This window comes from Stigmatopora argus, chromosome 15 (genome assembly GCF_051989625.1).
Source record: "Stigmatopora argus isolate UIUO_Sarg chromosome 15, RoL_Sarg_1.0, whole genome shotgun sequence".
Classification (NCBI taxonomy): Eukaryota; Metazoa; Chordata; class Actinopteri; order Syngnathiformes; family Syngnathidae; genus Stigmatopora; species Stigmatopora argus.
Genome location: NC_135401.1, coordinates 5,862,365 through 5,888,725, shown reverse-complemented (window position 1 = coordinate 5,888,725; position 26,361 = coordinate 5,862,365). Strand labels below are relative to the sequence as shown.

The following is a 26,361-nucleotide window of genomic DNA, read 5'->3' as shown; positions in this document are numbered from 1 at the left end:
GAACTGACACCCAATGAGTTAGACTTAGACTGTAAAAAAAAAGATAGATAAAATGGTTTGCTTTGATTCATCATCAAAGTGTATATAGTAGATTTTTTTTATTAAATTACCTCCTTTCGCTGGTTTAGATGAAAACAAAAGAATGAGTAGCATAATGCCCATTGAATTACAAAATAAAGTACAATGTTGTTTGCCTCATGACAAAGGTGCAACTTTACGCCACATCCAAAAACGGCATGTAACAATGCTTCTCCCAAAAGCAAACCTTCGCATGGGGAAAGTGGCAAGAAAAAGCGAATGTTTCTTTTGGCAGAAAGTACTTTGTGCCGATCTAGCCGTCTCGCCTCCATTCTGCCTGATCCTCGTCATCACCCCTTTTAACAGGGGCCAAGCTGTTAAAGACCCCATTACCACGGCGAAGCGAGCGTTTCGCCTTTTCTCAGCGGACTCGAGAGCGCGCAGTGCAAATTTTATGTGGGAACGTATCAGCGGATGGAGGGTGGAGGGGCGTCAGCGGGCAGTACTAGCGGCGGCGGGGCGGGAGGGGTGCTAGAATGGAAAAGGGCCAGAGTCGGGAGTCAGCGAGCGCTTCAAGCGTTAACGTAATTGCAAGAATGTGAAAAATGAGGCGGCGGGGCTCCCGAGCGGAGCGAAAGGTCAGAGCGCGGCGCAGAGCACACCAAACAACTGGCTGGAGGACGGCCTCATTAGACCATTAAATCAGATGCCCCCTCATGCGCCCTTCTATCCTTCTGACTTTCTTTCCTCTTCTTCTCAGCTGCTGATTTGAATGCAGGTGTTGAGATGGTAGTGCTGGATGATGCTGTCATCAATCTAGCTAACTCATGACTAAAGCATAATAAGTTGACAGGGGCATCTCTTTTTCACTCAATTAACTTTAGTTTAGAGTCAGAGGTTAAAATACGATTGATGAAATAAATAAAAGGATTAACTTTAATTGTTTACTCAAATTTTGTCATTTTGGTTGATCCAAGATGGCAGCGCGCACGGGTGCTCTCCAGTTTGGTGTTTTTACCAATTTCGTCATACGCAGCTGGGTATGATGACAATTAGGCTTTTGTCGAGTCAATGATGACAAAGCCTATGTCCGATTATTTAAAATATTGCTTTAACGACCTAATTTCAACTTGTTTATTTGCTTTAATGCATCCACTCAAATACAGTTTTTTAAAATTGCATTTTGTCATTTACCTTAAAAAATATATGGCAATGTTAATTTTGGTGCTTTATGTCTTCTCATTAATATAAAATGTTCTACAATAGTCCAGAATTATTAAGAGAAATTGTCTATTAAAACCTGAAACTGTAAACACTATCAACTTCAATAGACATGGCATCATGCATCATTTAAGAATCTTATTTCATTCTTTTTCATTCCACTTCCATTGCTTTAAATCACCATGCAGGCGTGAAAAGTAGTTAACAGGTAGTATTATGATGGATGATATTATTATTATTATTACTTTTATTATTATTGACAGGCAATGTGAATGAGATGCTGGTGTCTGTCTTGGCCTGGCGCAAAGTGCCATACCGTAACTGTCTTTGGCCTCATATCGATCGTCTGTTACTGGATACGGTGCGGATAGGAGTCGATAAGTGCTCTGTGGATTACAGGTCACTTGTACTTATGTGTGTAAGATAATCAATAGGCAGTGCATTTGTTTCTCTCCTGCCCCTCCCCATCATCGTTGCTCTTTATAGAACGCCTGCATTCATCTGCTTTGTTACAAAAGACAAGTCCGTGTCTAAAAATGCTTCTTAAAGAATAAACGTGTATCTATTTAGATGTAACTTGAACTGATCCTTCTGAATTTGAGATCACTTTTGGCTGCGAACAAAAGGGACATATTTCAAATGCTTCCTTCATTCATGTCAGCTTTGCACAAATGAAAGCAATATTTTGTTGAAAATGGCAGTCAATTTCAGGGAAATTGGAAAACTCTCCATAAGGGAATCAATAACATTCCCTTTGGTCTGTCCGGGCCAAGCGATCTGATGGTCCTGAGGTCCAACTAGTCGAGATGCGGGTGACCACAGAGGTCTGCGGTTCGGTGAAGGCTCGTCTGAGACGGCATCAAAGCCCATCGATATGTTTGATCGCTCATTGGCAAAACGATACAAGAGGCACGCTTAGTTCTTGTGCATACAAAGAATCTACGTGGAGACGGCGTGATGAAATTTCGTGCAAAAAGTCTGGACATTGTGAGAAAACTCACACACACTAATCCATAAGTACATACACATTTGAGGCCACACTCGCGTGTGCTAGACAATTTTATCCAGAATGCACATGTTTTTGATCGCGTCAGAATTGACGTGGAGCGTGACAAGCAAATGGAGACAGATATCTGTGACTGGCGCACACTATCTGTAACACATTCCAATACGTTTGTTTTGAAACGCTTTATTCCCGTTTGGCAGGTTGTGTGCTAGATAACACTGAGGCGTAATTAGAGGCTGTTGTGTGCAGTGAAGTAAATGTTTTTTTTTTCCTCTTTTTTAAAACCAACTGGCAGGAATACACTATTAGTCACCACCTTTTGTTTGAGTCTCAAAATAGAAATGTTTCTGGAAAGCCCTCTTTTTGGGGGCTCACCACTCAAACGGGTTTGACTGTACCAGTGGATAAGCGCATTCATTTTTGGTTGTGACTGTGTTAACATGGACGCCAGTCAAAAGACAGGATAATCCAATCGGGTAAGAGGAGGGAGTTGGCTTGAGATGTCTTCCTACGTGTTGGCAATGGGCAGGATTACAAGTCATTGCGTATTGGTGATGATACCCATATACAGTTGATTTGATATGGTCCAGAATTTTTTTTCCCTATGGGAAATTGTATTAATGGACGTTTCATGGTCAAATAACATGGACAGTATTTTTGTGTTTTAATGACAAATTAGGTGAGTTGTGTGGCCGACAGGTTGTAAAGGTTATAAGACAACATTTGGGAAAATATTTATATACCGGTGTATTTTTTATGATGCAAAATATGGCATTGGAATAGGGGATGGGACACTTTTGAAATCCACTGTTTTTAATTCAAATTCTGAATCATGCATTATACTGGTATCACTATAGATGAAGTATAAAGACATTAATACAGTGGACCCCCTCTTTTAATGGATTACAAAACTCTGCCGATAACGAACAACCTAAAAAACATTTATTTATTTTTTCAATTCTTGAATATGACCTGATTCAGCACTACTGGTGCTTTTATGGGTTTTTTCATCCCATGAAAATGTTTAATATTTTTCCACTATTTAAAAAGTAGTAACAATAATAATGAAGAAATATATAAAAAATATTGCAAAGATTTGGAAAACATAATTGAATCAGTGCAAATCTGAGGGAGTCCACTGTACTTAGGTGTGTTAATGCATGTGACTCACCTTGTTCGCTGCTGTTGTCGCCACTCTGCGATGCATGACCACCGCTGGACGGTCCTGGCGTGCCTGCCGAATGCGTGGACGTAGCGTCGTCGTGGTCTCGCCAGGATGACGGATTCTGAGATTTTCAAAGAGGGGGAAGAAAACCAAATAAGTGACAATCTGACATAGGGTTAAGATTATCAGATTTTTGTCAGCACCAAGCCGTAGACGCCCTTTGAAGGCCTTTGAGATACTGACAGTGTTTGTTAAAAACTATCTTTTGCAAACAGTTATTTTTCATAAGATGGTAGACATCAAAACCACTGTTTTATTGGTACCACTCCATTCATGGGCTGGACATGAGTTTAGTTTTTCTGTACTAACTATTCACTATTTATTCAAGTGAACGTGTTTCTATCTCCTCTGATTGTATCTCCCGAGTTAAAATACAGAATAAACATTTATGTTTACGTAATCGTGGACATAACCTATCCGCTTGGTTTTGTTTTACTCAATACTAAACATCATAAATGTCTTTCATTTTTTTTTTCCAGGAAATTCCGCCTTGAGCACAAGCGTGCCTGTATCTGAATGACAGGCTGCCAGCTAGCTGAACACACGCAGGACAAGACTAACAAAAGAAGGAAAAATGCAGCGGCAATGTCTGGCAATCAGTCAAAATTGTGCAATCAAAGAGCTTCATTAATGCATGAGAACAAAACGCTTGCAAAGCGGCATCCTGCACCACGAGTTCTGCTGAGTAATTGTTGAAACGCACGCAGTGCAGTTCTTTTTCCCCCCCAGTTTTTTTCTATATTATTGTTGTAGCACTACCGAGCGAGACTTCCGAGTCAAGTGTGAAATACAGAGGTAAGATGTCCAAACACACCACAGACACCATTAATCATTACGGCTGTCAAAAGTGAAAATAAGATATGACAGTGATTCTCCTGCTAATCTGCCAAAAATGTGCACACGCCCACAAAGGCTCACGAGGAATACGCACACGCATACTTGCACGCAAACGCATGACATAATGGGGCAAGCACATGCACACATTCGCTTTTATAAATGCAGGTTGAGAACTAAAATGGCAAGTGTTCAGAAGGCAGGCCTCAGCCAAGGCCCAACCAACTTGTACAACATTCCTTTCCTGTGAAAAGAGGTCGAAAGTGTAAGTAAAAATAAGTTGATGCTGTTGCTGTTCCACTCCATTGCTGTAGGTGGTGGTAATGCTGATTCAAAACTGGTTGACTGCCAAATACATCATGGTCTAAATGGGAGAGTTGCATCTTCATGATTGACAGATGTTTTTTTTAACGAGTTGCTAATGACTGTCGCCTGCAGTGAGGAGTGGAACAGTACTAACTGCAAAATATATATTTTTTGCCATCTTTTCGGAATACGGCAGAATCCAACAAATGAATCAAGCATGTTTCTTTCACGGACATTTTCAAATGAATAAAAAAATAAATTTAGCTAGGTGTTGCTTACTGTAAAACTGCAAATAAGGATTGGAAACCAGGAGGTCTAATTTTGAAACTGTATCCATCTGTTAATGGAGATTGCATTCCTGCGCATTACAAACTTTTTCTACAGCCCCCAACTAAAAAATCCAAGAGAACACCTTAACATTTACATTTTCCTTTATACATCAGGTGACTATAAAGTAAGATTTTGCACCCACGTGCTGACTGTCTTGTAAGACGACTTAGCGTTTTTCACCACGGCTTCCCTCCTTGCCCAGCCCACTAGGAAGCTGGCTACTCCGGCTGTTACAGGAAAGGCTTTATCAGTGCCACATGACGGCAGGCTCGGAGTGGAATTTCCTCCGCCGTTTCAGACTGACCGATGCCGTCACTCACCAAAAAATTGAGCCCCGATACCGTGGGGAGGCCGCAGGAAAAAAGGAGCCTAACAACTTGGATTAAAATATGAAGCTGACGCTGCTCGGGAGGTGGGTGGGGGGGCCTCGGAGGGCCCCTTGTGCGGAGCCCAAGGCAAACAAACACGGCACTGCATGGAGGATTCCCACAAACCTCACTTCACTTCTCAGTTCCTGCTATGCCACTTTCTGACTTTAACAACACGGAGAATACTTTACAATATATAGAGCAAAATAGTCCCGTTTCAAATTAAAATATTAAATTGAGCATCCCACTTTGCCTGCAATGAAGTGAGCTGTCCTGGAAGAGGACAAGCCAGAGTAATGTGAAGCCTTAGTTGGAGGAAATGGAGGCTATAAGACGAGCGGCTCCCGGGCTCCGCCGGGTGCCGAGTCCTGTTGTGCACCGAGCAAGGGTCCTTTTATCTGTTAAGGGGGGGTACAAACTCCTTGAACGCCCCCTACGCCCACATTCAAGGCTCTCTCTGTGTCAGCTGTTCCCGGGATGGCGAGAATTTTTTTGGTTTTTTTTTAAAGCTTGGAGGGTTACTCGCGAGACGGGCGCGACAATGAAAGCTAGCGCAATGGTTTCGGGCTCTCTAGAAGGAGCCCAGGGGAGAAAGTGGTCAGCCCCCTTACTCAGTTCACTTTCTGGGCCATTGATTGGCAAATGCTCGGATACACTCCACTAAAGTCTGTTGTCAGGGAGTTTATACAGCTGTTTCCAAGTCACAGTGTGGTTTTCATTGGGTTGAAACTATTTCTGGATACAAAGTCATATATTTTCTTGACAGAGAGCACCTAGTTTGTTGAGCTATGACTATCAACTGTTTAATTCCTGCTGCAATGTTTTTTTTCTTCACTAGTGCATTCCATTTCACCTTAGACACACTCAATCCACATTCTCAATGTATTAACAATTCATTTGGTGCCACTGATGGTGACAGACATCCAATCCATTTTAACTGAGAAGAGCTGGCAGTGAACGATCCCGTTTCACTACCATTGATGGCGATAGACGTCCAATCCATTTGAGCAGGGCAGTCAAATGGATTGGACGTCTACGGCTGGCAATGGCAGCCATTGTGTTAAGATTTAAAAAAGTAACCACCTCATCTGCATATACAGCTGTAATCCATAGATGAGCAAGTCAGTGTTTTTGATTGATTATCTAAGCACCCGTGGGAACGCTGTGTAAAAAGCAGGACGCTTCCCAAAATAATCCAGTTGTGTCTTCATCACGTGAGGGATGAAGGCAGCTTGCATGTAATTAAGCAGTGGCGGGCTCAGCAGGGGGGTAGAAAATGACCGGCTTCCCCTCGGAAAACTCAAAGTTGTCCACAATGGAGTGAGACCTGGCTCTCTGTGGTCTTAATGGCAACCAATCGATGAGATTTAATTCACCTACCATTGTGGGGGCAATATGTCATTTATAGTAGCGTCACCACTGAATTAAATTCAAAGACAGACAGAAATTAATGGTGTTAAAAGGAAATGATCGGATTTTTTTTAAAGTGATACCAGAGGTTTACAAACTCTTTAGTTTGGATTTTTGCCAAGTTACTCTTGATCATTCTAACAAAATTAATCATACAGCTTTTGTGCCTTTGGTGTCTTTATCAGCATAAGTTAGTCGTTATGAAAATGTTGATTATCTACTGTATGTAAATATATTTGTAAATGATATTGACAACTTAAAAATGTGTCTACTTAATTTTTTGAACTGTATGGTGCACCTGAATATAAAACACTCCATTAATGAAAAAATCTAACTTTATACACAAGTAGCACCTGATTATGAGATGTATTAGTACATCAATGTACTGTATTTGTCATTTTTTTGATTTCAAGATTTTAATTGTGGTTTAATTTAAATTTAATTGCATTAATTTGTTTTATCGTTTATACCCTGGGTTTGATTTATTATTGAATAAAAACAGTTGTTGCATCATGATATTTCAATTTTTAACAAAGAGAACATTAATATTGGGAGTTTATCATATTTATGTGTAGATCACTTTTGTTTATTTACACATTACACACAGTTTAGCGATTTTTAAAATGAAAATAAAAATGTATTATATTCATTTTGTAATCTCAAGCTATGACTCAAGGACGGAGTTTAAAAACCACAACATTCCAAAGTTATGTGTGCCTCCTACACACCACAACATAGCAGGAGCCAGTGTTCATAACCGCAATAACAATTTTTATTAATACCTTTTATTCACCTGAAATCTATAAGCCTGTCTGCAAAACACATCACAGCGCACACTGTAACTTTGTGCACCGAACAAGGCGACAAAAGCCCTCTTCTCCCGCCCTCATAAATTATTTACGGCGCCTCCTCTCAGAGAGGAGGGCGCAGCGGCGGCATCATCATCAGACGCCGTGCAAACACAAACATACACAAGCATTTTGTCGCGGGCCCTGTGGGTGTGATAAAGTTCAAACAAGTTGTGCGTGGAGCCAAATAGTCAATCTACACAACAAGCGAGTGCGAGACAAGACGCGACGCACAACAACAGCAAAAAGGGCATATACGGGGAACGGTGCAAATATTCCCCGAAGAAAGGGTGTAATTATGAGACAATCACACTCAACACTAATTGCCTTAAAAAGCGCAGGAGGAAGATCGAGAAAATGGTGGCACGCAAACACACAACATGCTGAGGAATGAAGAAGATGCCAAAATAGAAAGGTCTCGGGGGGTTTGCCATTTGCTTTCGTAATAGGAATTGGAACTACAGTAGTACCTTGGGTTAGGAGATTAATTCATTACATGACTCAAAAGACTCTTGTCCCAAATTATTGTTTCACACTGAAATGTGTTTTGTCTGGTGTTAGCAATTACAAAGTATGTGCTTTAATTAAAGAGAAGTGTATTTCTATTTAGTTTAACAGAACTTCAATGGTAATTTATAAAGAATCCTTTACTAGATGATAAAGGAATCACATTCAATGATTTAACGATGGCAACATTTTTATTCATAATCTACGATTGTGTTCGATTTATAAGGTTCAACTATAATCTAAATGTGACGGCCATGTACTGAACCGCTGACAGGCTAAAAACACGCAAAACAGACACATGCACAAGCACACACACACACCCAAAGAAAAGGGCTATAAATCATAACACGGGCAGATATTTCAAGACACATCTTGCCACGCGCCATAAACACATAGAAGACAAGTAGAGTTCATAATAATACAAAAAGCTATGAAAAAATTGTAGGTGCGCACCTATTGAACAAGTGAGTGTTATGAAACGAAAACTGTCAATTATGAAAAGTTTAGTGCCATTAAAAGGCAGTCAACATCCAAATCCAAAGAATAGGAAATATATTGTTAAATTGGGTTGTTTTACTTTGTATAAATAGAGAATCCGAATAAGATTGCACAGGTGTACCAAATTCTACATCGTGTAACCATATGCCACGGATAATAGTCTTGCAAAATTACCCCAAAATAAATCAACGCCTCTCTCCAAACACATTCAATAAAAAGTTATTATAATGATGATGATGCTCGAGAGGCTTTGCTGGGGGAGTATTATCGAGGTGCGCCTAATAAAGTGGTGCACATAAAAACAGACAAGTGATGTGAAGCGATGTCTATCATTACTCAAAGAGGTTCTATTTAAAAAAAAAAACGCTCATACTATACATTGGTGTGCCGCGCGTGCTGTGCAGAAAAGGAACTTGTGGACGCTGTGTTGCATGCAATGCACTTTTCAAGAGGTAGTGTGAGGTGGGGGTGCGCAGAATGCAACAAGTGAGTAAAGCCTCTCTCCCACTCCCTTCCTCTCTCCCGCTTGCAGCCATGATGATTAGATATGGCTCCCACTAGGCCCTGGAAGCACTAATCAAATAGGAAATGTAAGGCTAGACAGAACTGCGTAGCAACACAACGCTCGATGTATATTTTGGTGACTTCACAAGGGTCACTTTGGACCCTTTTTAAAACTGTACTGAGCACATAGATTTTTCAATGCGGAATTACCATTTCCATCTAAATACAAAAATTTAAAAAAGCATTCTCCTAATCCCAAAGTTGACACATAACTGCAATAGTTGGGGATGTATTGAACTCCACATTGCAAATTGACAAATGATTCATTAGGAAGACATTGTCAAACTGCTAGCAGTACCAAAATAATTTGCGTGCATACACACCGCTGTCCATTTTGAACTAAATTATTTTTTTGTTTCTTATACATTAAAGCGGTGTTAATGTTGAAACTGTGCAAAAATGTTGCAACAGCTCACAATGCAAACATTTGGGATGACTACACTACTGTAAGGAGCATTTAGCGTGAAGCTCTCATTGTCAACTATCCTGGCATATACTATAAACTTTTCAGAGGACATTTTGTACCCTTATATCCACACCTCATTATTGTAACACTTGACTGCACCTAAAAGCCAGATTGCCTTGTTTTAACCAGTTCCCTGTCTGTTGCTGAAAATCCAACGTAAACATTGCACCCCCCAAACCATCCTCCTCCTCTACTCTATTTTTTTCCCTTTCTTTCCAACCATGCCGCGTCAAGATAAGCAAGAGTGTAACCTCCATGGGAACTCCTATCTACCTCCCTGAGGAAGGATCTCCAAAACAAAGCAGCAAGAACCCCACTAGGTCCTAAAAAGTATGACGACCCTGAAATTAGTTTCAAGAGCGGCTATTCCGCCCGTTTAGTTGTGTTTAATTCAACGTAGCGCAGAACAACAGAGCGAAAATTTCATTAAGAGAAGACAGAAGAGCATGTTAACGCCTCTATATTACCCCATTTTCCACGGATGGGGTTTGACTAAAAAGGGAGGGGATAAGTCCTGGGTGGGCTCCACGGGAAGAGACAGTCACCAAATCAACAGTGTCAGTGAACGCCTCTCATCCCCTTTCTCGCTCCACCGTAATCCAATCATGCCAAAGACAATGCTGCATTCAAGTGTAAATAAAAAGTGCGCCTTTTTGCGATGCTGTCAGGTATGAGGAAAGAGGAGAGGCAAAAAGGGGGGGTCGGGAAGACAAATGCAGCCGTCCTCATCATCGCCACTAAAGCCAACTTTCATCACGTGAGACACTGGTCCTCGGGGGGTGCAATACCGATTAAAAATGCAAAGCGGAGAAAAAGAACCATCTTCTGTAAAAGCCAATGGAAATTAATTGGGGAAACAGAGCCAAATCACCAAGTAATTAAATGTAATACAAGTAGGGCCAAAGTTTTGAAGGCTTTGATCAGAACTTATATTTCCAAAATAGAGGTTATACATAGGAGGTAAAAATATTCTAAATTTGCACTTTATTTTTAAAGTATAATAATAATACAAGATTGTCTGTATTATTATTAAACACCTACGGAGAGAAGTTGTGACATAGGTTTATTTAAAGGTTGTAAATTACAGTAAGTGTTGCCCTATCATTGACATATACAAATCAACTGAGCTGATCCAATTTCAAGACGTATTGTGCATAGGACATAAAACTGGTTGAAAAGAGGTGTGGCAACAATGACATTGAGAAGTAATAAATCAATGATTATTTCAATTGTGAGTTCACGATTTGGCAAGTTGATTGTAGAGCTTTGTAACTTATACATGTATTGTCATTTACAAATTTATTGTATGACATTTAAAAAGTGCTGTATAATCACAATTGGAGAGTCACTTAAGCTGAATGCAGATGCACTATTTGGCAAGTTGATGCAAGGTCGACACAAATGCATTCTGTAAGCTAATGTCAATTCGACCTCAAATGTATTTGAAATCCTAATGATTGCAATTAGACAGATTTTGTACGATATATTTTCTAGTCATTATCCACTCAAGCCAAACACTGGTCCACTATTTGGCAAGCATAAAACTGGCTCGCTCCTCGCATAATACAACAAAACTAAGCATATAGTATTACTGTAATCTTACTTGTACAGATATTATTTTATCTAAATGAGCAATACAGACCAACGGCGCACCACATTTTGGTCATTTCTTTTGGACAGGACAATTATATGACAAAGCTTGAACCATCTTGGCACAATACTGTTATGCACCCAAAAGTGTGTGAGCGTGTGTGTGTGTGTGTGTGTGTGTGTGTGTGTGTACACGCGCGAGGCCCCGAAGCAGGAGCCGACAGATGCGTGCACAGTAGTGACTTTGCATAATGCGCTTCATATTGAACAAGTGACTTAGTCGCAAACAAAACATCAGTTACAATAACTCACATGCATGGACTCAATATTAATATTGATGATAATCAACAACACAGCATCCAAAAAAAGACACGATTTGCACTAGTGAGAGAGTTTGCATTTTTACATTTAAAGTTTACATGCTTTTTTGCACTAGCTGTTTATAATTGAATTCAGACCCTCCAGTCATAAAAAAGAGGAAAGGTTGGGGGGGTGTAGTGACTAAACTACATACTGCAGTGTAAAAAAAAAAGTAGTAATCAATAGGAAACAATTAAACACATTAACATGAGTAGCGGCAGGAGGCGGAAGAGATGGGAGAAGAGGTGGGGTCTCTGAGAGAGAAGCATCATATGCAATGTGAACTTGACATTGATGTTTAAAGCCTCACGTTGCAATAGACGAGCGCGCGCGCGCACGCACGCACACACGCACACACACGCGCACACACATTTGTTCACACACAACCTCCGAGGCAATCCACAGCAGCTTTCCAACACTCCCACAGCCTCCTTGCGTGGAAGCCCCCTTTTCTCTGTCTTTCTTTCTCCCTTTTTTTAATAATAGTGGCCTAAAGCTAAAGCTTAGTGACTAACACGTAATTGTCTCTACACAGTGCGCGCGCGCACACGCAAACACACACACGATTACGCACGCATGAGTGAACCTAATCAAAAGACTTAAAACAATAACTAAGGCTATTGTAGCACGTTTGGCTTTTGACCTCACCGGCACATCCCGGTTGAAGAAATAAACGCGCACGCTCTTAAGAAGCAAATATTAAAGCCAAAAAAACTCATGACAAATCCGCGTTGCGTTCAAGGGCGGAAAAGAAACCGAAAAAAATCTCTAAACAATTCAGATCCGATTTATACATGGCCCTAAAAAAAGGAAAGGTGTCCAAATATGTCTCATCGAAATCTTAAAAAACTTCAAAATGGTGCGTAAAAATAGAATACAGATAGAATATCAAGAAAATACGGCAGCAAGCCCGCTTTCAACATTTAAAAAATGAATGATCAAAGCCGTCAACACATGCAGAATAAAAGGAAAAGTGTTGCGTTCACTTACATGTTCCGCGAGGTTCGTCGACGAGCCTGATAATTCTTCGTGGTCCGATTTGGAACTTCCATCCCGCTCGTCGATGACTAAATCTATTGGCATTTTTCCTTTCAAACAGCTGATGTACCGGTGGCAGAAATTGTCGCAAAGCTCGTGCACCTTGAAGAGGAAACAAATTTTTGATGGTTTTTTTTGTGGTATTTTTCCAGGACGTGGGGGGAACTTGCTTGAAGCGCTCCGAGAATAGCTCAAATTAACCGAGGGGGCAAACAATAGGCAAACTGTTGCCGTCTTTTACGCTTTTTATTCTCCGGAGACGTGTAGCAACAAGTTGACGTGTAACAAGCACAAACAAATAAAATGGAGATCAAATCGTAATCCAAAATCTAAATAAAATGAAAGGCGCATTAAGTGGCATGCAGTTGAAAGCAGATAGGCGCACGCGGATCAATAACGTGCGCCAAAGAGGCTTAATTGAGCACCAATTGTTACTTGAGCTTCTTAAATAGGCCTGCATTAAATATGACTATTTATTCCTAAACGGCTTAGCGTCGTGACGACAACATGGCAGGCAGTTTTAGAAATAAAAATCACGAAAAAAATAAATAAGAACAACATGCAAATTGTCATTCTCTCGTCATACTCCTCAAAATAGCATTTTATTCTCTTTACCTTTTCTAATTCCAAGAGGTGAAACCGTAATACTTGTATGGCTTGTATCATCTGGAAAAAACGTTAAAAAAAATACAGAGTCATTTCCCAACTTTTAAACGACTTACCAGAATTATTCCTACGTGAAAACGTGCTTTATAATAAACACTTACCAAATTATCCAATTCTGGATTTGATGAAAATAAAGGTTTTTCCGCTCGCACCTAAAAAGCAAACAGCAAAAAAAAGTTAGTTTAGCATGCAAATGTGGATGTCTTTATTTTTATTTTTTGGGAGATGAGATCTTTGGTTCTGGACCTGCTTGGCGAAGACCGCGATGTCCTCGTTGAAGGAGTCCGAGGAACACACGTCTCCCCCGGCCACTCCGGGTTCCCTCGGCGTGCACGTCGCCAGTTCGCACTTCTCAAAAACCAGAGCGAGCAGTGGGAAAAGTGGATGCCTGCAAAGAGGCGAGCAAACACGGACTGAGCACAGCCCAGCGTGTCCGTAACTCCGGTGCATGCATCCAGCAAATCCTTCCCCCCCTCCAACATTTTTTTTTTTACTCCAACTTCCCCAAAAAACCCACTCCGCGACTTTAAAGGAGTGCATGGTAATATTTGCCATTTATTATGATAAGCTGCTTTTAACCACATTTTTAACCTCTCATTGATCCACATGGCGGAGACTGACGTTTTCCTAAGTGCACCGTGACAAGCGTGAGAAGTGCAACACAAAAGTGAAACACACACACGCACACACACTCGACAAAGACAATCAAGTAGAATACACTTTTATTTTAGAGTCTATGTGTCAAGCACCGCGGACGTTTGCCATACAACGAGAGTATAATTCTAAATGATAGGAAATAAAAAATGTGAAAGTCATTCATACGCTCGTTTCTGCTCGGTAAAATTATAAATGTCTGTTTTATTAAATTGCACATGAAATTATAGTTTTCAATTGTGCGTGCACGTTTTATTTTCTTAAAAGAATGCAAACATTTGTTTACCTGACATTATGTCTAAACTTCATTATTTACGACGAGAACATTTACGCCCATCCATAAAACCATTTGGAGTTAGCACAATTAAATAAATGGAAGATTCCCTAAACGCCTTATTGTTTTTATTCTAACCGTATTTGCCCCGAAATGACCGTGTCCTTAAATAAGAAACAAATCTAATAAAATATTTTAAATTCAAATTTCAGAATACAATTTACCAATTGCGTGAGTGAGTTTTTCCCCCCTTAATACACCTTTTTAAGAGCCTTTTTACGCTTTGGAAAACTTGCGCACATCCGCGTATGAAACCTCCACAAAACTCCGGGGGGTGAAAGTGCATGTTCCTCATATAGGGAGACCAAAATAAATATCCTAGCAGCTGATACACAAGAGCCTGCACAGCTTACCCATAAATCTGGTCCTTATCCCTCTTTAGGACATCGTTGACCGCCGATCCCATGCTGGTGGGCATGACGTTGGGGTGGGGAGCGTGGGCTCCGTAGTGCTGGCTGGCGTGGAGCGGCGGTCCGTGGTTGAGGTGGTGGACCTGCGGGAGCGGCCGGGGTCCGTGCGGGTCCCCGTACATGGACGCCGATACGCCGTCCATGCCCCCGTAGTGGGCCAGCTCGTCGTACTGCGGGAGTGGATGCAACGGGGGACAAGTTAGCGTGTTGGAATACTACTTTTTGGGGGCGCTTTTATGCCTACTGATCACCCAAAACATTGTTTCGGAGAAGTGCAGCGGAACCCTACTTACTTACCCTTTGCGCCATCAGGCTCCGGTAAACTCCTTAATGAGCCGTGCTGATATTTTTTGGGGGGTGGGGGGTAATATTTAATATCCCACTCGTCCGCGTGGAGGAAAAAAAAATCCCAGTTCTGTCTTGCCTCCACTAAGTTTTTGATTTGTTTAGGCGAATTCTCCCTATTCGCCGGCCCGATTGAGTGGCAATCGTCGCATCGGATTGTCCTCCCGGGAATAATAATTTTCCGAAAGTCTCAAAAATAAAAAGGGGGGAAAAAAAACACACGATGGAAGAGTTACAATGGGCCCATCAACGAGCTGCGCGTAAAGTCAACTGTCGCGTCTATCATGGCTTTTTGCCACTCCGGCTGTCAATCAAAGCCAGAGGTTGTCAAGGTAATGAATGAATGACGCTCGGCGATGATGTTCAAGTTTTCTCTCTCGCTCACTCCCTCTCTCTCTCTCTCTTCTGGTGTTTTTTTTTTCGGGTGCCGTGCGCGATAGTCCGGTGTCCTCCCCCCGTAAGTCCTCTCCGCTCTGTCTCCTTTAAATGTCTGCTTCGCCCCACTCTGGACTTTTTGCACAAGCGGACGGCGAGGGAGGAGGGTAAAAAAAATGGGAACAATGAAAAAAAAAAGAAGAAAAAAAAAAAGAAATGACTTTCGAAGTCCGTCGGTTGGTGCTTGCTTGCTGGGCTGGCTGTCTGGCTGGCTTGGTAGCTGGCTGGTGAGTGAATGAGTGTCAGCGAGTGTTGTCAGCTTGGCGGCCGGCTCGCGTACTCCGAACACACTGAGTGAGCGCACCGAGCGGTGGGCGAGCGCAATGACGGATCCCGGAAGTGGCGTGCTGGCCCCAGCCAGTGGTGGTGCGCCTAGGCAAGGCAAGGCAAGAAAAACGAACAGCTCTCCCACGCGAGAGAGAGGAGAGACCCACTCTTGCTCCTAATGTGTGTGTGCGTGTGTGTCCCGTGTGTAGTAGTAGTAGACAAACCACCCTCCTCCTCTTTTTCTTCTTCCTCCTCCTCCTCCTCCTCTTCTTCTTCAGTCCCCCTCCCCACCTTCCACAACTCTCTCCCCACCCACCCCAAATACTTTGGGGATACACGTTTGGACAGCTATAGTACACACATGAAGAACACAGATGGGCATGTATATATACAGGATATACTGTATACATGAACAGAAACATAACATATTGCATGTCACATGCAAACTTATACACACGTAAGTAAATACAATAATACCGGGTGGAAGTAAGGATGTTATATTTTTCCACCTTGACTACAAGTCACCTGATTTTTTCCCAATTTCATATCAGCCATGTATTAACAAGGGGGAAAGCACATACACACACGCACACACAAGCACACACACATGGGTATATAGGTGGTCAGCATGTTCGGACCACAGTTCTAAGATCAAGAATTCAATCCCTGGCTCTGGCCTTCCTGGGTGGAGTTTGCATGTTCACCCCCTGCCTGTGTAGGTTTTCTCTGGGTGCTCCAGTTTCCTCCTACATCGCCCAAACATGCATGGTGGGCTGATTGAACACTACAAATTGTCCCTAGGTATGAGTTTGTGGGGTGAATGGTTGTTTGTTTCGTTGTGTCCTGTGATTGGCTGGCCATCAATTTGGGGTGCCCCAGGCCTGGCGCCTATAGTTGGCTGGGATAGGCTCCAGCAACCCTCGTGAGGATAAGCGGGACGAATGATGAATAAAGATAAATAATTTGAACATTCTAATCCACTCCAATTCTAATAATAATTTGAAAAATACATTTTAAAGAAGCAACCGCAAATCATTAATCACGATTCCGCCGTTAAGATGTTGTATGCATAGCAATGGCGAAGGGACAACAATTAAATCCTGAAGTAAAGGAGTAGTCAAAATACCAACAAATGGCCATGTTTGGCTGTTGGAGATTCCCAATTTGTAAAAAGGCAGCAATTGTTGCATTGAAGATCATTCCCATGTTTAACGTCTAAAAGTGACCACATATTATTCACTCTTTCCATGTGTAAAGACTTCATTTACTAGCTCGGCCAAAAAGATGATGATGAATTTGAAACTGAAATGTAGTAAACATAGCAATAAATACAGGAAAAAAATTTCCACTTTTATTTACGTCCTTTTAAACTAGGCCAATAAAGACGATTTCCATGTTCAACTGGATTGAAGGGACGGCAATATGGCTGCCAATGTCACCGGAGTTGTTGGGATTTTCTTGCAACTGATTGATTGGAATTTGACTTGTTAAAACAAAAACAATTACGGCTCGTGTCGTTTTTTTAAGTTGTGGGACTTTTTCAAAAGATGAGACTGGATAAGATGATAGATGGATGGATAAAGATTTAAAATGCCATTCTTACCAGACTCATCTGTTTATAGTACATGTAAATAAAGCAACATGTTATTACTGCAAGTATAGTATCACATTTTCCATTGTTCTGTGCACACTTTATGATTATTGATATTATTCCGGCCGGGGTTTAAATGTGATAGAAAAGCTATAAAATGACCACCAGTGTTAGTTTCCTCCGTTTGTAGAGACCTCATTTGACGACACATTTTTAAAAAAATTCATGCCATTTGAATGGATAATTGGGATTAAATAATTACTTAATCCTCATCATTGTAAGATATTTTTCACCCTGAAAATGATCATAATACCGATCAGATTCAGATGCTAGGATTTATTTTTGTCCACTTTCAAGATGTGCTCTAAACGGAATGTGCAATTCTTCATTACGACCTACATACACTCTATATTTCCATGCATATACATTTACATTGGAAAACATTCGTTAAGAAAGTCGTCCCATCATTTAATCTTTCATGCCATTTTCATCTTTTTACCCCCAAAGTACATTTAGTACAGTTTTAGCAGCAGCTTTATGGTAAATTAGACAACACACCGCATATCAGCATTTATGTAGTGCAGTGTGCACAACAAAATAATGCAAATGAAATGCATACGAGGCTCTTTTTTTTGTATTCGTGCTCCCCTCTCGATAGGAATCAGTGCCTGAGAGTATTTGGTCAATTATCAAAGCATGGCCATGCGGGCATCATCAATCATGAGGGGAGATTGAAGCTGAAGAGGAGGGGGAGGGGCAGGGGAGGGGCGAGGAGGGCATCGATTGCACGTGAAGACCCTCCAGGAGCTCTTTAGGCACGGGGCCACCTCACTATATCCTGACTTTTAATATTGAAGGAGTAAAATGATGATAACGATGATGCAGGTAAATAACTTTATAGTGGGAATTAAGGAGGAGTTTGTACTGATTTTGTGGGGGTCAGTGAAGGCAACGTGAAACAAATAACAAATAATTCATAAATGCAAAGTGACAACTGTCGTGTTTGTTGGTGGTGGGTGGTGATGGTGGGGTGGGGGGATGGGGGGGGTCGCTGGTTGCGGGTTTGTGGGAAGAGCAAAGGAGTGAACGCAAGCTTTGACGAACGGCTGCGTGGACATTTCTAGCAGCAATTCGCCGGGAAGGAAGAAGCACACGCACACAGAAAGAGAAAGAGAAAGAAAGAGAAAAGAGAAAGAGAGGGAGAGAAGGGACACATGCACAAGCGCCGTGGAAGTTTTCTGTCCAATCTTGGATAATGCTGGTAAGTCCACCACGAGTTTTCTTGCAGCATTTTTTTTTTTGCATGCTTTACCATAAAAAAAACTGCCAAACAGTAATAATAATGAGAATAATAGGAATAAAATGGAAATGTTATCCAACGTCGAGTGGATTTTTTTTTAAAGGTGGGATTAACCCCCCTTCTCCCCCCAACAGAGTGATGTGAGCAGCCAAAAGAGCGTGTGAAAACTGGAAGTTAATTACGCGTGTCCAATGTAAGGCTCTTCAACGCACACACAAATGCACTAGAACGCGCCTGCCTGGCTATCTCGGAAAAATAAATCTTAAAACTAAATCACCTTGTAATAATGTGTTTTTGTCGGGGTTTTTTTTAAATGAAAGAAAACATGACTAATTTTCTTTTTTTTCTATACGCAAATGTGCCTTTTTAATATGAATTGCATTTCTAGACGTGTGTTTGAACTATTAACTAATTAATCTCGTGAAAATCTGGCGATTTATTTACCTTTATAATAAACACACTTGCAGATTGCAAATATTTTTGCTTATTTTGACTGGTCAATAATTTTAAATCGTGGTAATTTCCCTTTTTATGCATGCACGCTGTTATTTTTACATGTTTAAACAGAAATAAGAAAAAAGAAAAACTAATCTGCCAGCTATATTAAATTACACATTTACACCTTGAATACTTTGGATATTTGTATTTGTAATGCACACAAAACGTTGCAAATCACAGCATCGACCTTTGACTTATTATATGCTGCTATATAACTATTTAGGGCCTTACTTTATGTCTTTTAATGCACACGTGGGATTAGACATGACGTGTTAAAAATAAAGCTTCAAACCTAATAATCACCATGCGTCTCCCCTCCCATGTAACGACTTATTAATGCAATTTAAAAGTGGTAACATTAAAAATGGGAGGGTTTGGAGGATATTTCTCCACTCCAGCTTGTCCGTATATACTCGTAGTGTGGACGGAACCGGGGGACACCATTAACAGACGGTAACATTTCATCTTCTGGTGTCAAATGGAGGTCAACGGAGGGTTAAAGCTCTCCGTGTCCGTGTGGGGACATGGCCAGCTGCGTTTTGGACTCATCGGTCGGTGTGCGTGGATGTGCGTGGATGTGGACGACCAGGAGGAGGAGGAAGGTGGTGGGATGGAGGGGGGCCGGGATCCATTTCAAGGAAAACACGAGTGGGACAATCAGTGGGCTTAAAGATCTTTGAGACATCCTGAAGAGATGTCACCCCCCTCACCATCACCTCCCCTATGGACCCCAACTAAGCCACCCAACAGCGACACATGGTGAGCATTGTTGCTTGAAATCCTCAAAAACAAACAAACTTCAGTGAAGTTGATTTGCGCTCGTTTGGTGTTTGGCCTTTCCAAAAATGGCAGATTTCTCAAGCATTTTGAGAGAAAAAATGGTCAAGTTGTTGGGATTTGTAAACATTTCTTATACTATTTCTACAAGGAAGACGAATTTAAATCTAAAATGGAATCTAACAAATTGCATTCAATGTTGTTTGTCATTCAAGCAGTTGCATTTGAAATAAAAAGTTAATTAAAATGAATGGGGAAATGTTATTCCAATTTCTAAGCCAACATTTATGTTTATTCAAAACCCCAATATTTTACACATTTCCACTCTACCCCCAAGTCATACTTTTGGAAAATAATAATTCACATCAAGTTCCCATTTTCTGAATAAATGAAACCCTTTCAAATGTTAAACGTTCTCCAAACGTTCAAATGCAATGTTTAAAAAATGCAGCTAAAGAATTCACTGACTATTGAAAAGCACTAACATTTTTTAAGGGCCTGCAAATCTATCTAGATCTCATTCTACATTGCCTCCTATTTCATTTAATCCTCGTGCATTCTAAAAAATGTCATGAATCACATTGTTTTGGTAATAATACATCTTCATTCCCCCCTCATTGCAAGTATTTAGCAGTGCACCTGAACTCCAGGCGACCCCCACCGGTGCAATGTGACGACGTAGTTTCAAAAAAGGCAAATACTTGTAAAAGTTTCGCGACTCAATGTCAATTTTCTCAGCACCCAAAGCCGCGGTTTGGCTCCCATTTCCCGCAGAGAGGCTGCAGTAGGAGGCGGGGGTGCTGCTGGAGCACAGTTAATATAGGCGGCCCTTTAGCGACACCTTGCGGTAGTTCACTACACCGGTAAACAGCAGCACAGCAGCGAGTCAAGGCCTTAAAAAATGAAGAAATTAAAAATAGGAGTTCTCATTTAATGAATTAAACTACATTTTAAAAAATAAAATAGAAAAACCTTTATCTACAGTTCAAATATATTTTCCAAAAGGAAAAAATATCTTTTGTGCATCATTTTACAAGCACTTTTTGAAGTTTCACATTCAAAATTATTTAATAAAAATGTGTGCAGTTAAGCAAAACATGCCACTTTAAAATATTTTTTTTCTTTACACTTACGATGTTTTTTTTTCCTTTTGACTGGTTGTGAAGTAGTTTTAATAAATTATGTCCATAGTTAAATCTTAAATTGCCCAAAATGTATATTCGAAACATCTTTACTATGACAAATACTACATTGTTTTCAATTAAACAGTTATGAAAATTATAACCAACATTGATCTGATCTACATAATTTCTGCCTTTTAAAAGTGAACACACTTTAAATAAATCAGTGCATAGCAAAGCACATTCTATTTACGACTAAATTTAGACAAATAAATACTAAACGAGTTTCTATTTTTAAGATTATTCTACATTTTTATTGTAAATTGTAAATGTAATAAGACCAATAAAGACAATTTCCATTTGTTCAGGCACGTAATATACATTCTAATTTGGCTCTTCATTTTTTTTCTCATCAAACTGAGTTTGCACGAGCCTTGTGTTTGTGACGCGCAGGTCATCAGATTAGAGCAACTGTGTGTGTGTGTCTGTGTGTGTGTGTCTGTTTTGCACAGTGTGTACACTAAATGCTGATTTAATGAGCTTGTGTTAGTCCCAAAATACCTGATGCTACTGCAGCATAGGCGCCATAATCCCATCATAATCACGTGATCCAGGCCTATACAAATATTGTATGCATGATGACAGCATAAAAATAGGAGTGTTGTTGGAGGAGTGGTGTACAGCTGGGGTAAAAAAAAGTTGCAGGGGTCTTTGGGAGGGGGGCTTGAGGAGTTAATAGCGGTCACCCTCTTGCTGCGCCTCTGTCGCTCATCATTTATCAGGCTTAAGGGGGCTTAAACAGGCAGCAAAGGCCCACCTTTTATTACATATCACCCCCCAACACCCTCCCCGGCCTCTCTTGCCTTATCTACATTATAGGAAGTGCGCACGCATGCATGGCTGACTGTTGTTAATGCACATTTGGAAATAGAAGCATGTCCCATAAAAAGGAGAGGAGTGCGGTGGGGAAGCGACGATGGCTTCAGGCAAAAGCAACACTTGAAGCTTTGATTTAATTGTTGTGTCGCCTCTGGAGGGGAGACACATTGAGCTCATGTGCATCTTGAGATGTTAGTGTTGGATCATCACGGCCCAAATGCAATTATAGTGTGCCAAAAATAAGTCCTATGGTAAAATATGACATGCATTTTTAGAACAAAGACGTATGGGTTTATGATTAGAGATTTTTTTGATGATAGTTGCGTCCATTTTATTCATTTTTAGTTTATATCGATGCACATTTGTGTTGGTAGGTGTTTGTATGGAGGATTAGGACTCTATTGTATATGATTTTATTGTTTAGTTTAACAGGTTTCATTATATTTAATAGATTTTGTTTAATTCTTTTGAATTGATTTTTTTATTCTACATTACCGGTGCCTGTGTTTCCACTGTGTTAAAACTGAAGTTAAAATTTAGACATTTTATTCATTTATATGTGTTATTTCATATAACTTTGCTTCTTGAGTATTTTATTATATAAACAGCATTTGTACTTTAATTTATTTGACTTGAAATCACATCAATTTAGTGTAGTAGTACTACAATATGGTACAGGTTTATGTATGTACTCAATCATTTAAAATCTTATTTTGTTTTACTTTTTTATTTTATTTTATGTATTATTTTTGCAATTCATTTCATTTTGGTATTCATGTTAATTATATGACGTTTGGCTTTCACAAAACGCATTTTCATGGAAGACTAATGTATTTTATTTGTTTTTCATTTTACCCAGACAATTTTATTTTATAAATGTTCCTATTTAACTAGAATGATAGCCTCGTATAGCCCATTGTATTATTTGGAAATATCTTTGTTATTGGACTGTTGTTGACCTGAATTTATTTCATGCAATCTACGTGACAGTCTAGTCCAGTGTCGGTCGGTGAAGCCATTTTGTTACAACTTCAGGTTGTGATCTCACAGCCAGTCAGCTCTAACGCAGCTGCACACACACACACACACACACACACACACACAAACACAGGCACACATTTTGATATTCCAGTCACACAGCAGAGTAAACACTGCTTTCCTATTCAATAAGCATCATTGACAAGGTTCCATAAATTCACAAGAGGGCCTAAACAAATAAATAGTCAGTGAACAAAACCCCCTGAAACTCATGTTTTGCAATGAATAGTGTTGTTTAAGCACCGTATATACATGCATAACTATGTTGGAGAATTTAAAAGTCACTGGTTCTTGAAATAAAATAATGTGAAACTCTTCATCATGGCCTACTTTCTTTCACTCATCTCTATAGCAGGCGTCGAATCTTAAGCTTCAATCAGTCAAGTCTAAAGAAATACTTGCAGAAAGCAATGACAGAAGTAGAGAACAAGGGAGGCAACGTGATCATTTTGTGGGGCTACTGGGTGCCTGTTCCTCTTGCGTCCAGTAAACCCCTCCCCCGGGCATGATCAAGCGTTCATGTTAGCCAGGTAATTATCCGGCCTTGTCAAAGGGGGAGTGAAATATCAAAAGCGAAGCACTGGCTTTTGGAGCCGGCTCTCGTTCACCAAAGGAGAAGATCTGAGGGCTCGGGGACCCGCAGAGAGGAAACAACAGCGTTCAGCTTTTCCCTCCCTTGGATAAATATCGCCGATGGGAGCAACGGCGGCAAAGCCAAACATGCCGGGGTCTACGAGACACACAATTTATTTGTACTACGCGTAGCCCACCATTTCTAGATGAGGCCGTATTCTCCGTAGAGTTATTTTAGCCAGACGTGGAATATCGCAGTTACTGTTCGGGTCAAAGCTCATAAACGGGGGCTCCATTCAAAAGTATGCCTCTCATCTACTGTTACATTCAGTCCAAGGCAGGGGATCTTAAACCTTTCACACCAAGTGCCGCTTCACCATCATGAATAAAAGTGACATGTAGTAGCATAGCAGGCCTCAGCGTTCATCAAATATATTATGAGCGGTGTGAAGATAAGAAAATGAAAAATCTGCACTAGAATGATGGCGTTAAAAGTTTAACCATTCATCCATTTCTTTACACCTTATGATTCATTATAATAAAAAATATTTAAACCTATAAAATGTAAATATACTGAAGTTTCGTATACCTGAACTATTCCTCCACAAGGATTTAAACAGACGGTAATCTGGGGTTTATACAGAGTTCAAAGGAAATAGCTTTGTACAAAGGTGTACAATCTGTTAGAATACTGAATGGCATTTTATCCTAATTATTTTCTCTAGTGTTTTGATCAGGTTGGTTTGATTATTAGTAATAAATGGGGCTTTGTTTAGAGCTTTATTTTTATATTTAGGCTCTTTCAAGGGACGGACTGCTACTGGAGAAGACTCCTAGTAATAAAGGAGCAATGTTTTGACTATTTTAAATTAAATGGTAACAACGCACACCAATTCTTTCATAATGTTCAAAGATATTTCTTTAATTTTGCCCTCTCTTTTGACCATGGCATGTATTTTGGCATTTTTAAAAACTTTGTTTCCAAAATGCATGTTTTTTGCCTATCAAAGTGTTGTTTGCCATTTATTCAGGTGTAAAGTGGAGCAAGGTGTGAATAGTCTTTTAGGCTTATCATTTCTTTTTGCATAATCACCAACCATAAAGCGATTTTAGAGACAGTGTACACCGTGCTACAAGTGAAGAAACAATTTCCAGGGAACGTTCGTTCCTCTCCCTCGCATGTCTAGAAGCGGCATCGTGGGATTGATGCATGAGGGAGCACCTGTAGTGCGACTTGCCACACATAAGTGGAAGTTGAATAAGCGACATGGCGCTACAACAAATAAAATGCTCTCTGCAAAGAATCTTTGTATGCTCTGAGGCGAAATGGCGTCGACAGTGTTTGAGCGTTTAATGCTCTAAACACACAAGCTTCCGTCCCTCTGGCACGCACACTCCCTGTAAATATTCATAGACAACCAGAATGGGCTATTATTAATTATTAAGCACAGCGAAGACATGTCATCCTTCATCGTATTTTATATATATATACACGCTCCACCTTTCTACGGGTGCTGGAAATCTATAAAATTCTCGACGGGGTCCATATCATTCATTCTATGGGGGGCCCCCCAACATCTTCACGAACAATGTAAATCTTTGGAAGTTATTTCCTCATGTACTCACGCACGAATAAAGGAACTTTTTAGGTGAACATCACATTCCCGCCGCTCTTTTCTGCGGTTTGTGGTCCCTGACAGACTGTAACGTTCCCCACACTTCATTGGAAGTGGGGAGGGCCCCACCGGCGTGACGTGGTTAGGAGGTCCACGCCGGATCCTCGCACACCCCGGCTATTTGACAACTCGGGAGAGAAGTGAGCCTGTGTGAGGCTGGACGCACTGTATGGACACAGGGGGTGTTGTGTGGTAAATCTGTCCGACACACTGTTTATCTTGACAGAAGCGATTCATGTTGATGCGTTAAGGAACAGTTTGATGGATTCCAGCTGCACGGGCAAACTGTCATAAAAGTGGAAAAATAAATTAACAGTTAAAAGAAGATTGAATCGCAGATACATCAAATACTGGACATAGTCCCACCACGCTTCTTGCTGGCAAGCTTTCTGTTATTACTGTTATTTCATCAACAGTGGGTTGGCGCACCCCCCTCTGATCCACACGCACTCTAAAAAGTTCAAATAAACCTCATTTTTACAGCATAACCATACACTTATCAGGGGAAGGAAACCACGTGACAAGAATAAAATTAAAAATTCCCTTCACTTAATTCCAAATACCTTCCAAAAAATTAGTATTTGTAAACTATTGGGGCTTCCTGGACAAACACGGCAAAAAACGAGAGTCCTAACAAGTATATATCCTCAAATACAAAAATGATAAGCAAAAGAGAATGTGTGATTGTGAGTGCGAATGGTTGTCCATTTTTGTGTGTCTTACGACTGACTAGTGAACTGACTGGTGACCATTTTAGGGTGTACTTCTTTCGCCCCAACTCAGCTGGGATGGGCTCCACGACCCCGCGACCCTGATAAGGATAAGAGCTGTCGAAAACAAATTAATGTACGAGTTTGTATTTGTTTCTCTGCCTGCCCGTCGAAATACCGTCTATTCGTAAAACCAATCAATGCTTAAAAAAATAACCATGCATTCGACTCACGTTACATTTCATTTGATTACAAAACTTCTTAAAATGCATGTGCTCTTATGCATACTTAAACAATATCAACCTAGACAATATCAAAACATGCACAATAATGCTACAAAAGGCCACGTAAAAATACACTTATAAATGTGCTAAATATGAACAATCCCGAAGAAAACATCTTCCTTCCAAACTCTCGTGAGAAAAGCTCATCCGAGGACTGATGTTCATCATTTTGTGTTGACGTCAGGCCAAATCAAAAGGGGTACTTGTCATCCAT

General features: G+C 40.5%; 1 protein-coding gene and 1 long non-coding RNA gene across 13 annotated transcripts in view; one reads left to right on the top strand and one right to left on the bottom strand.

Annotated features, from left to right (window-relative positions):
* The window catches only part of meis2a (Meis homeobox 2a), a 137,212-nt gene that overhangs the window by 65,045 nt on the left and 45,806 nt on the right, over nucleotides 1-26,361 (bottom strand). For 7 of the 12 annotated variants that reach the window (XR_013305066.1, XM_077620227.1, XM_077620229.1 and 4 more), the window contains 6 exons: nucleotides 14,597-14,823; nucleotides 13,502-13,643; nucleotides 13,357-13,407; nucleotides 13,205-13,255; nucleotides 12,542-12,691; nucleotides 3,417-3,531 (listed from right to left, as the gene is read on the bottom strand). Coding sequence is in view for 11 of the 12 variants with exons in the window: in XM_077620227.1 (XP_077476353.1) it covers nucleotides 3,417-3,531; nucleotides 12,542-12,691; nucleotides 13,205-13,255; nucleotides 13,357-13,407; nucleotides 13,502-13,643; nucleotides 14,597-14,823 (736 nt within the window). In the remaining variant the exon portion in view is untranslated. Of the gene's footprint in view, nucleotides 1-3,416; nucleotides 3,532-12,541; nucleotides 12,692-13,204; nucleotides 13,256-13,356; nucleotides 13,408-13,501; nucleotides 13,644-14,596; nucleotides 14,824-14,950; nucleotides 15,873-26,361 lie in introns of those variants that run through there. The other 5 variants (XM_077620232.1, XM_077620236.1, XM_077620238.1 and 2 more) reach the window with 5 other exon arrangements.
* LOC144089416 (uncharacterized) lies at nucleotides 18,355-18,864 on the top strand. The gene is made up of 2 exons (XR_013305070.1): nucleotides 18,355-18,552; nucleotides 18,726-18,864. It is a non-coding gene; the product is annotated as an uncharacterized LOC144089416 (long non-coding RNA).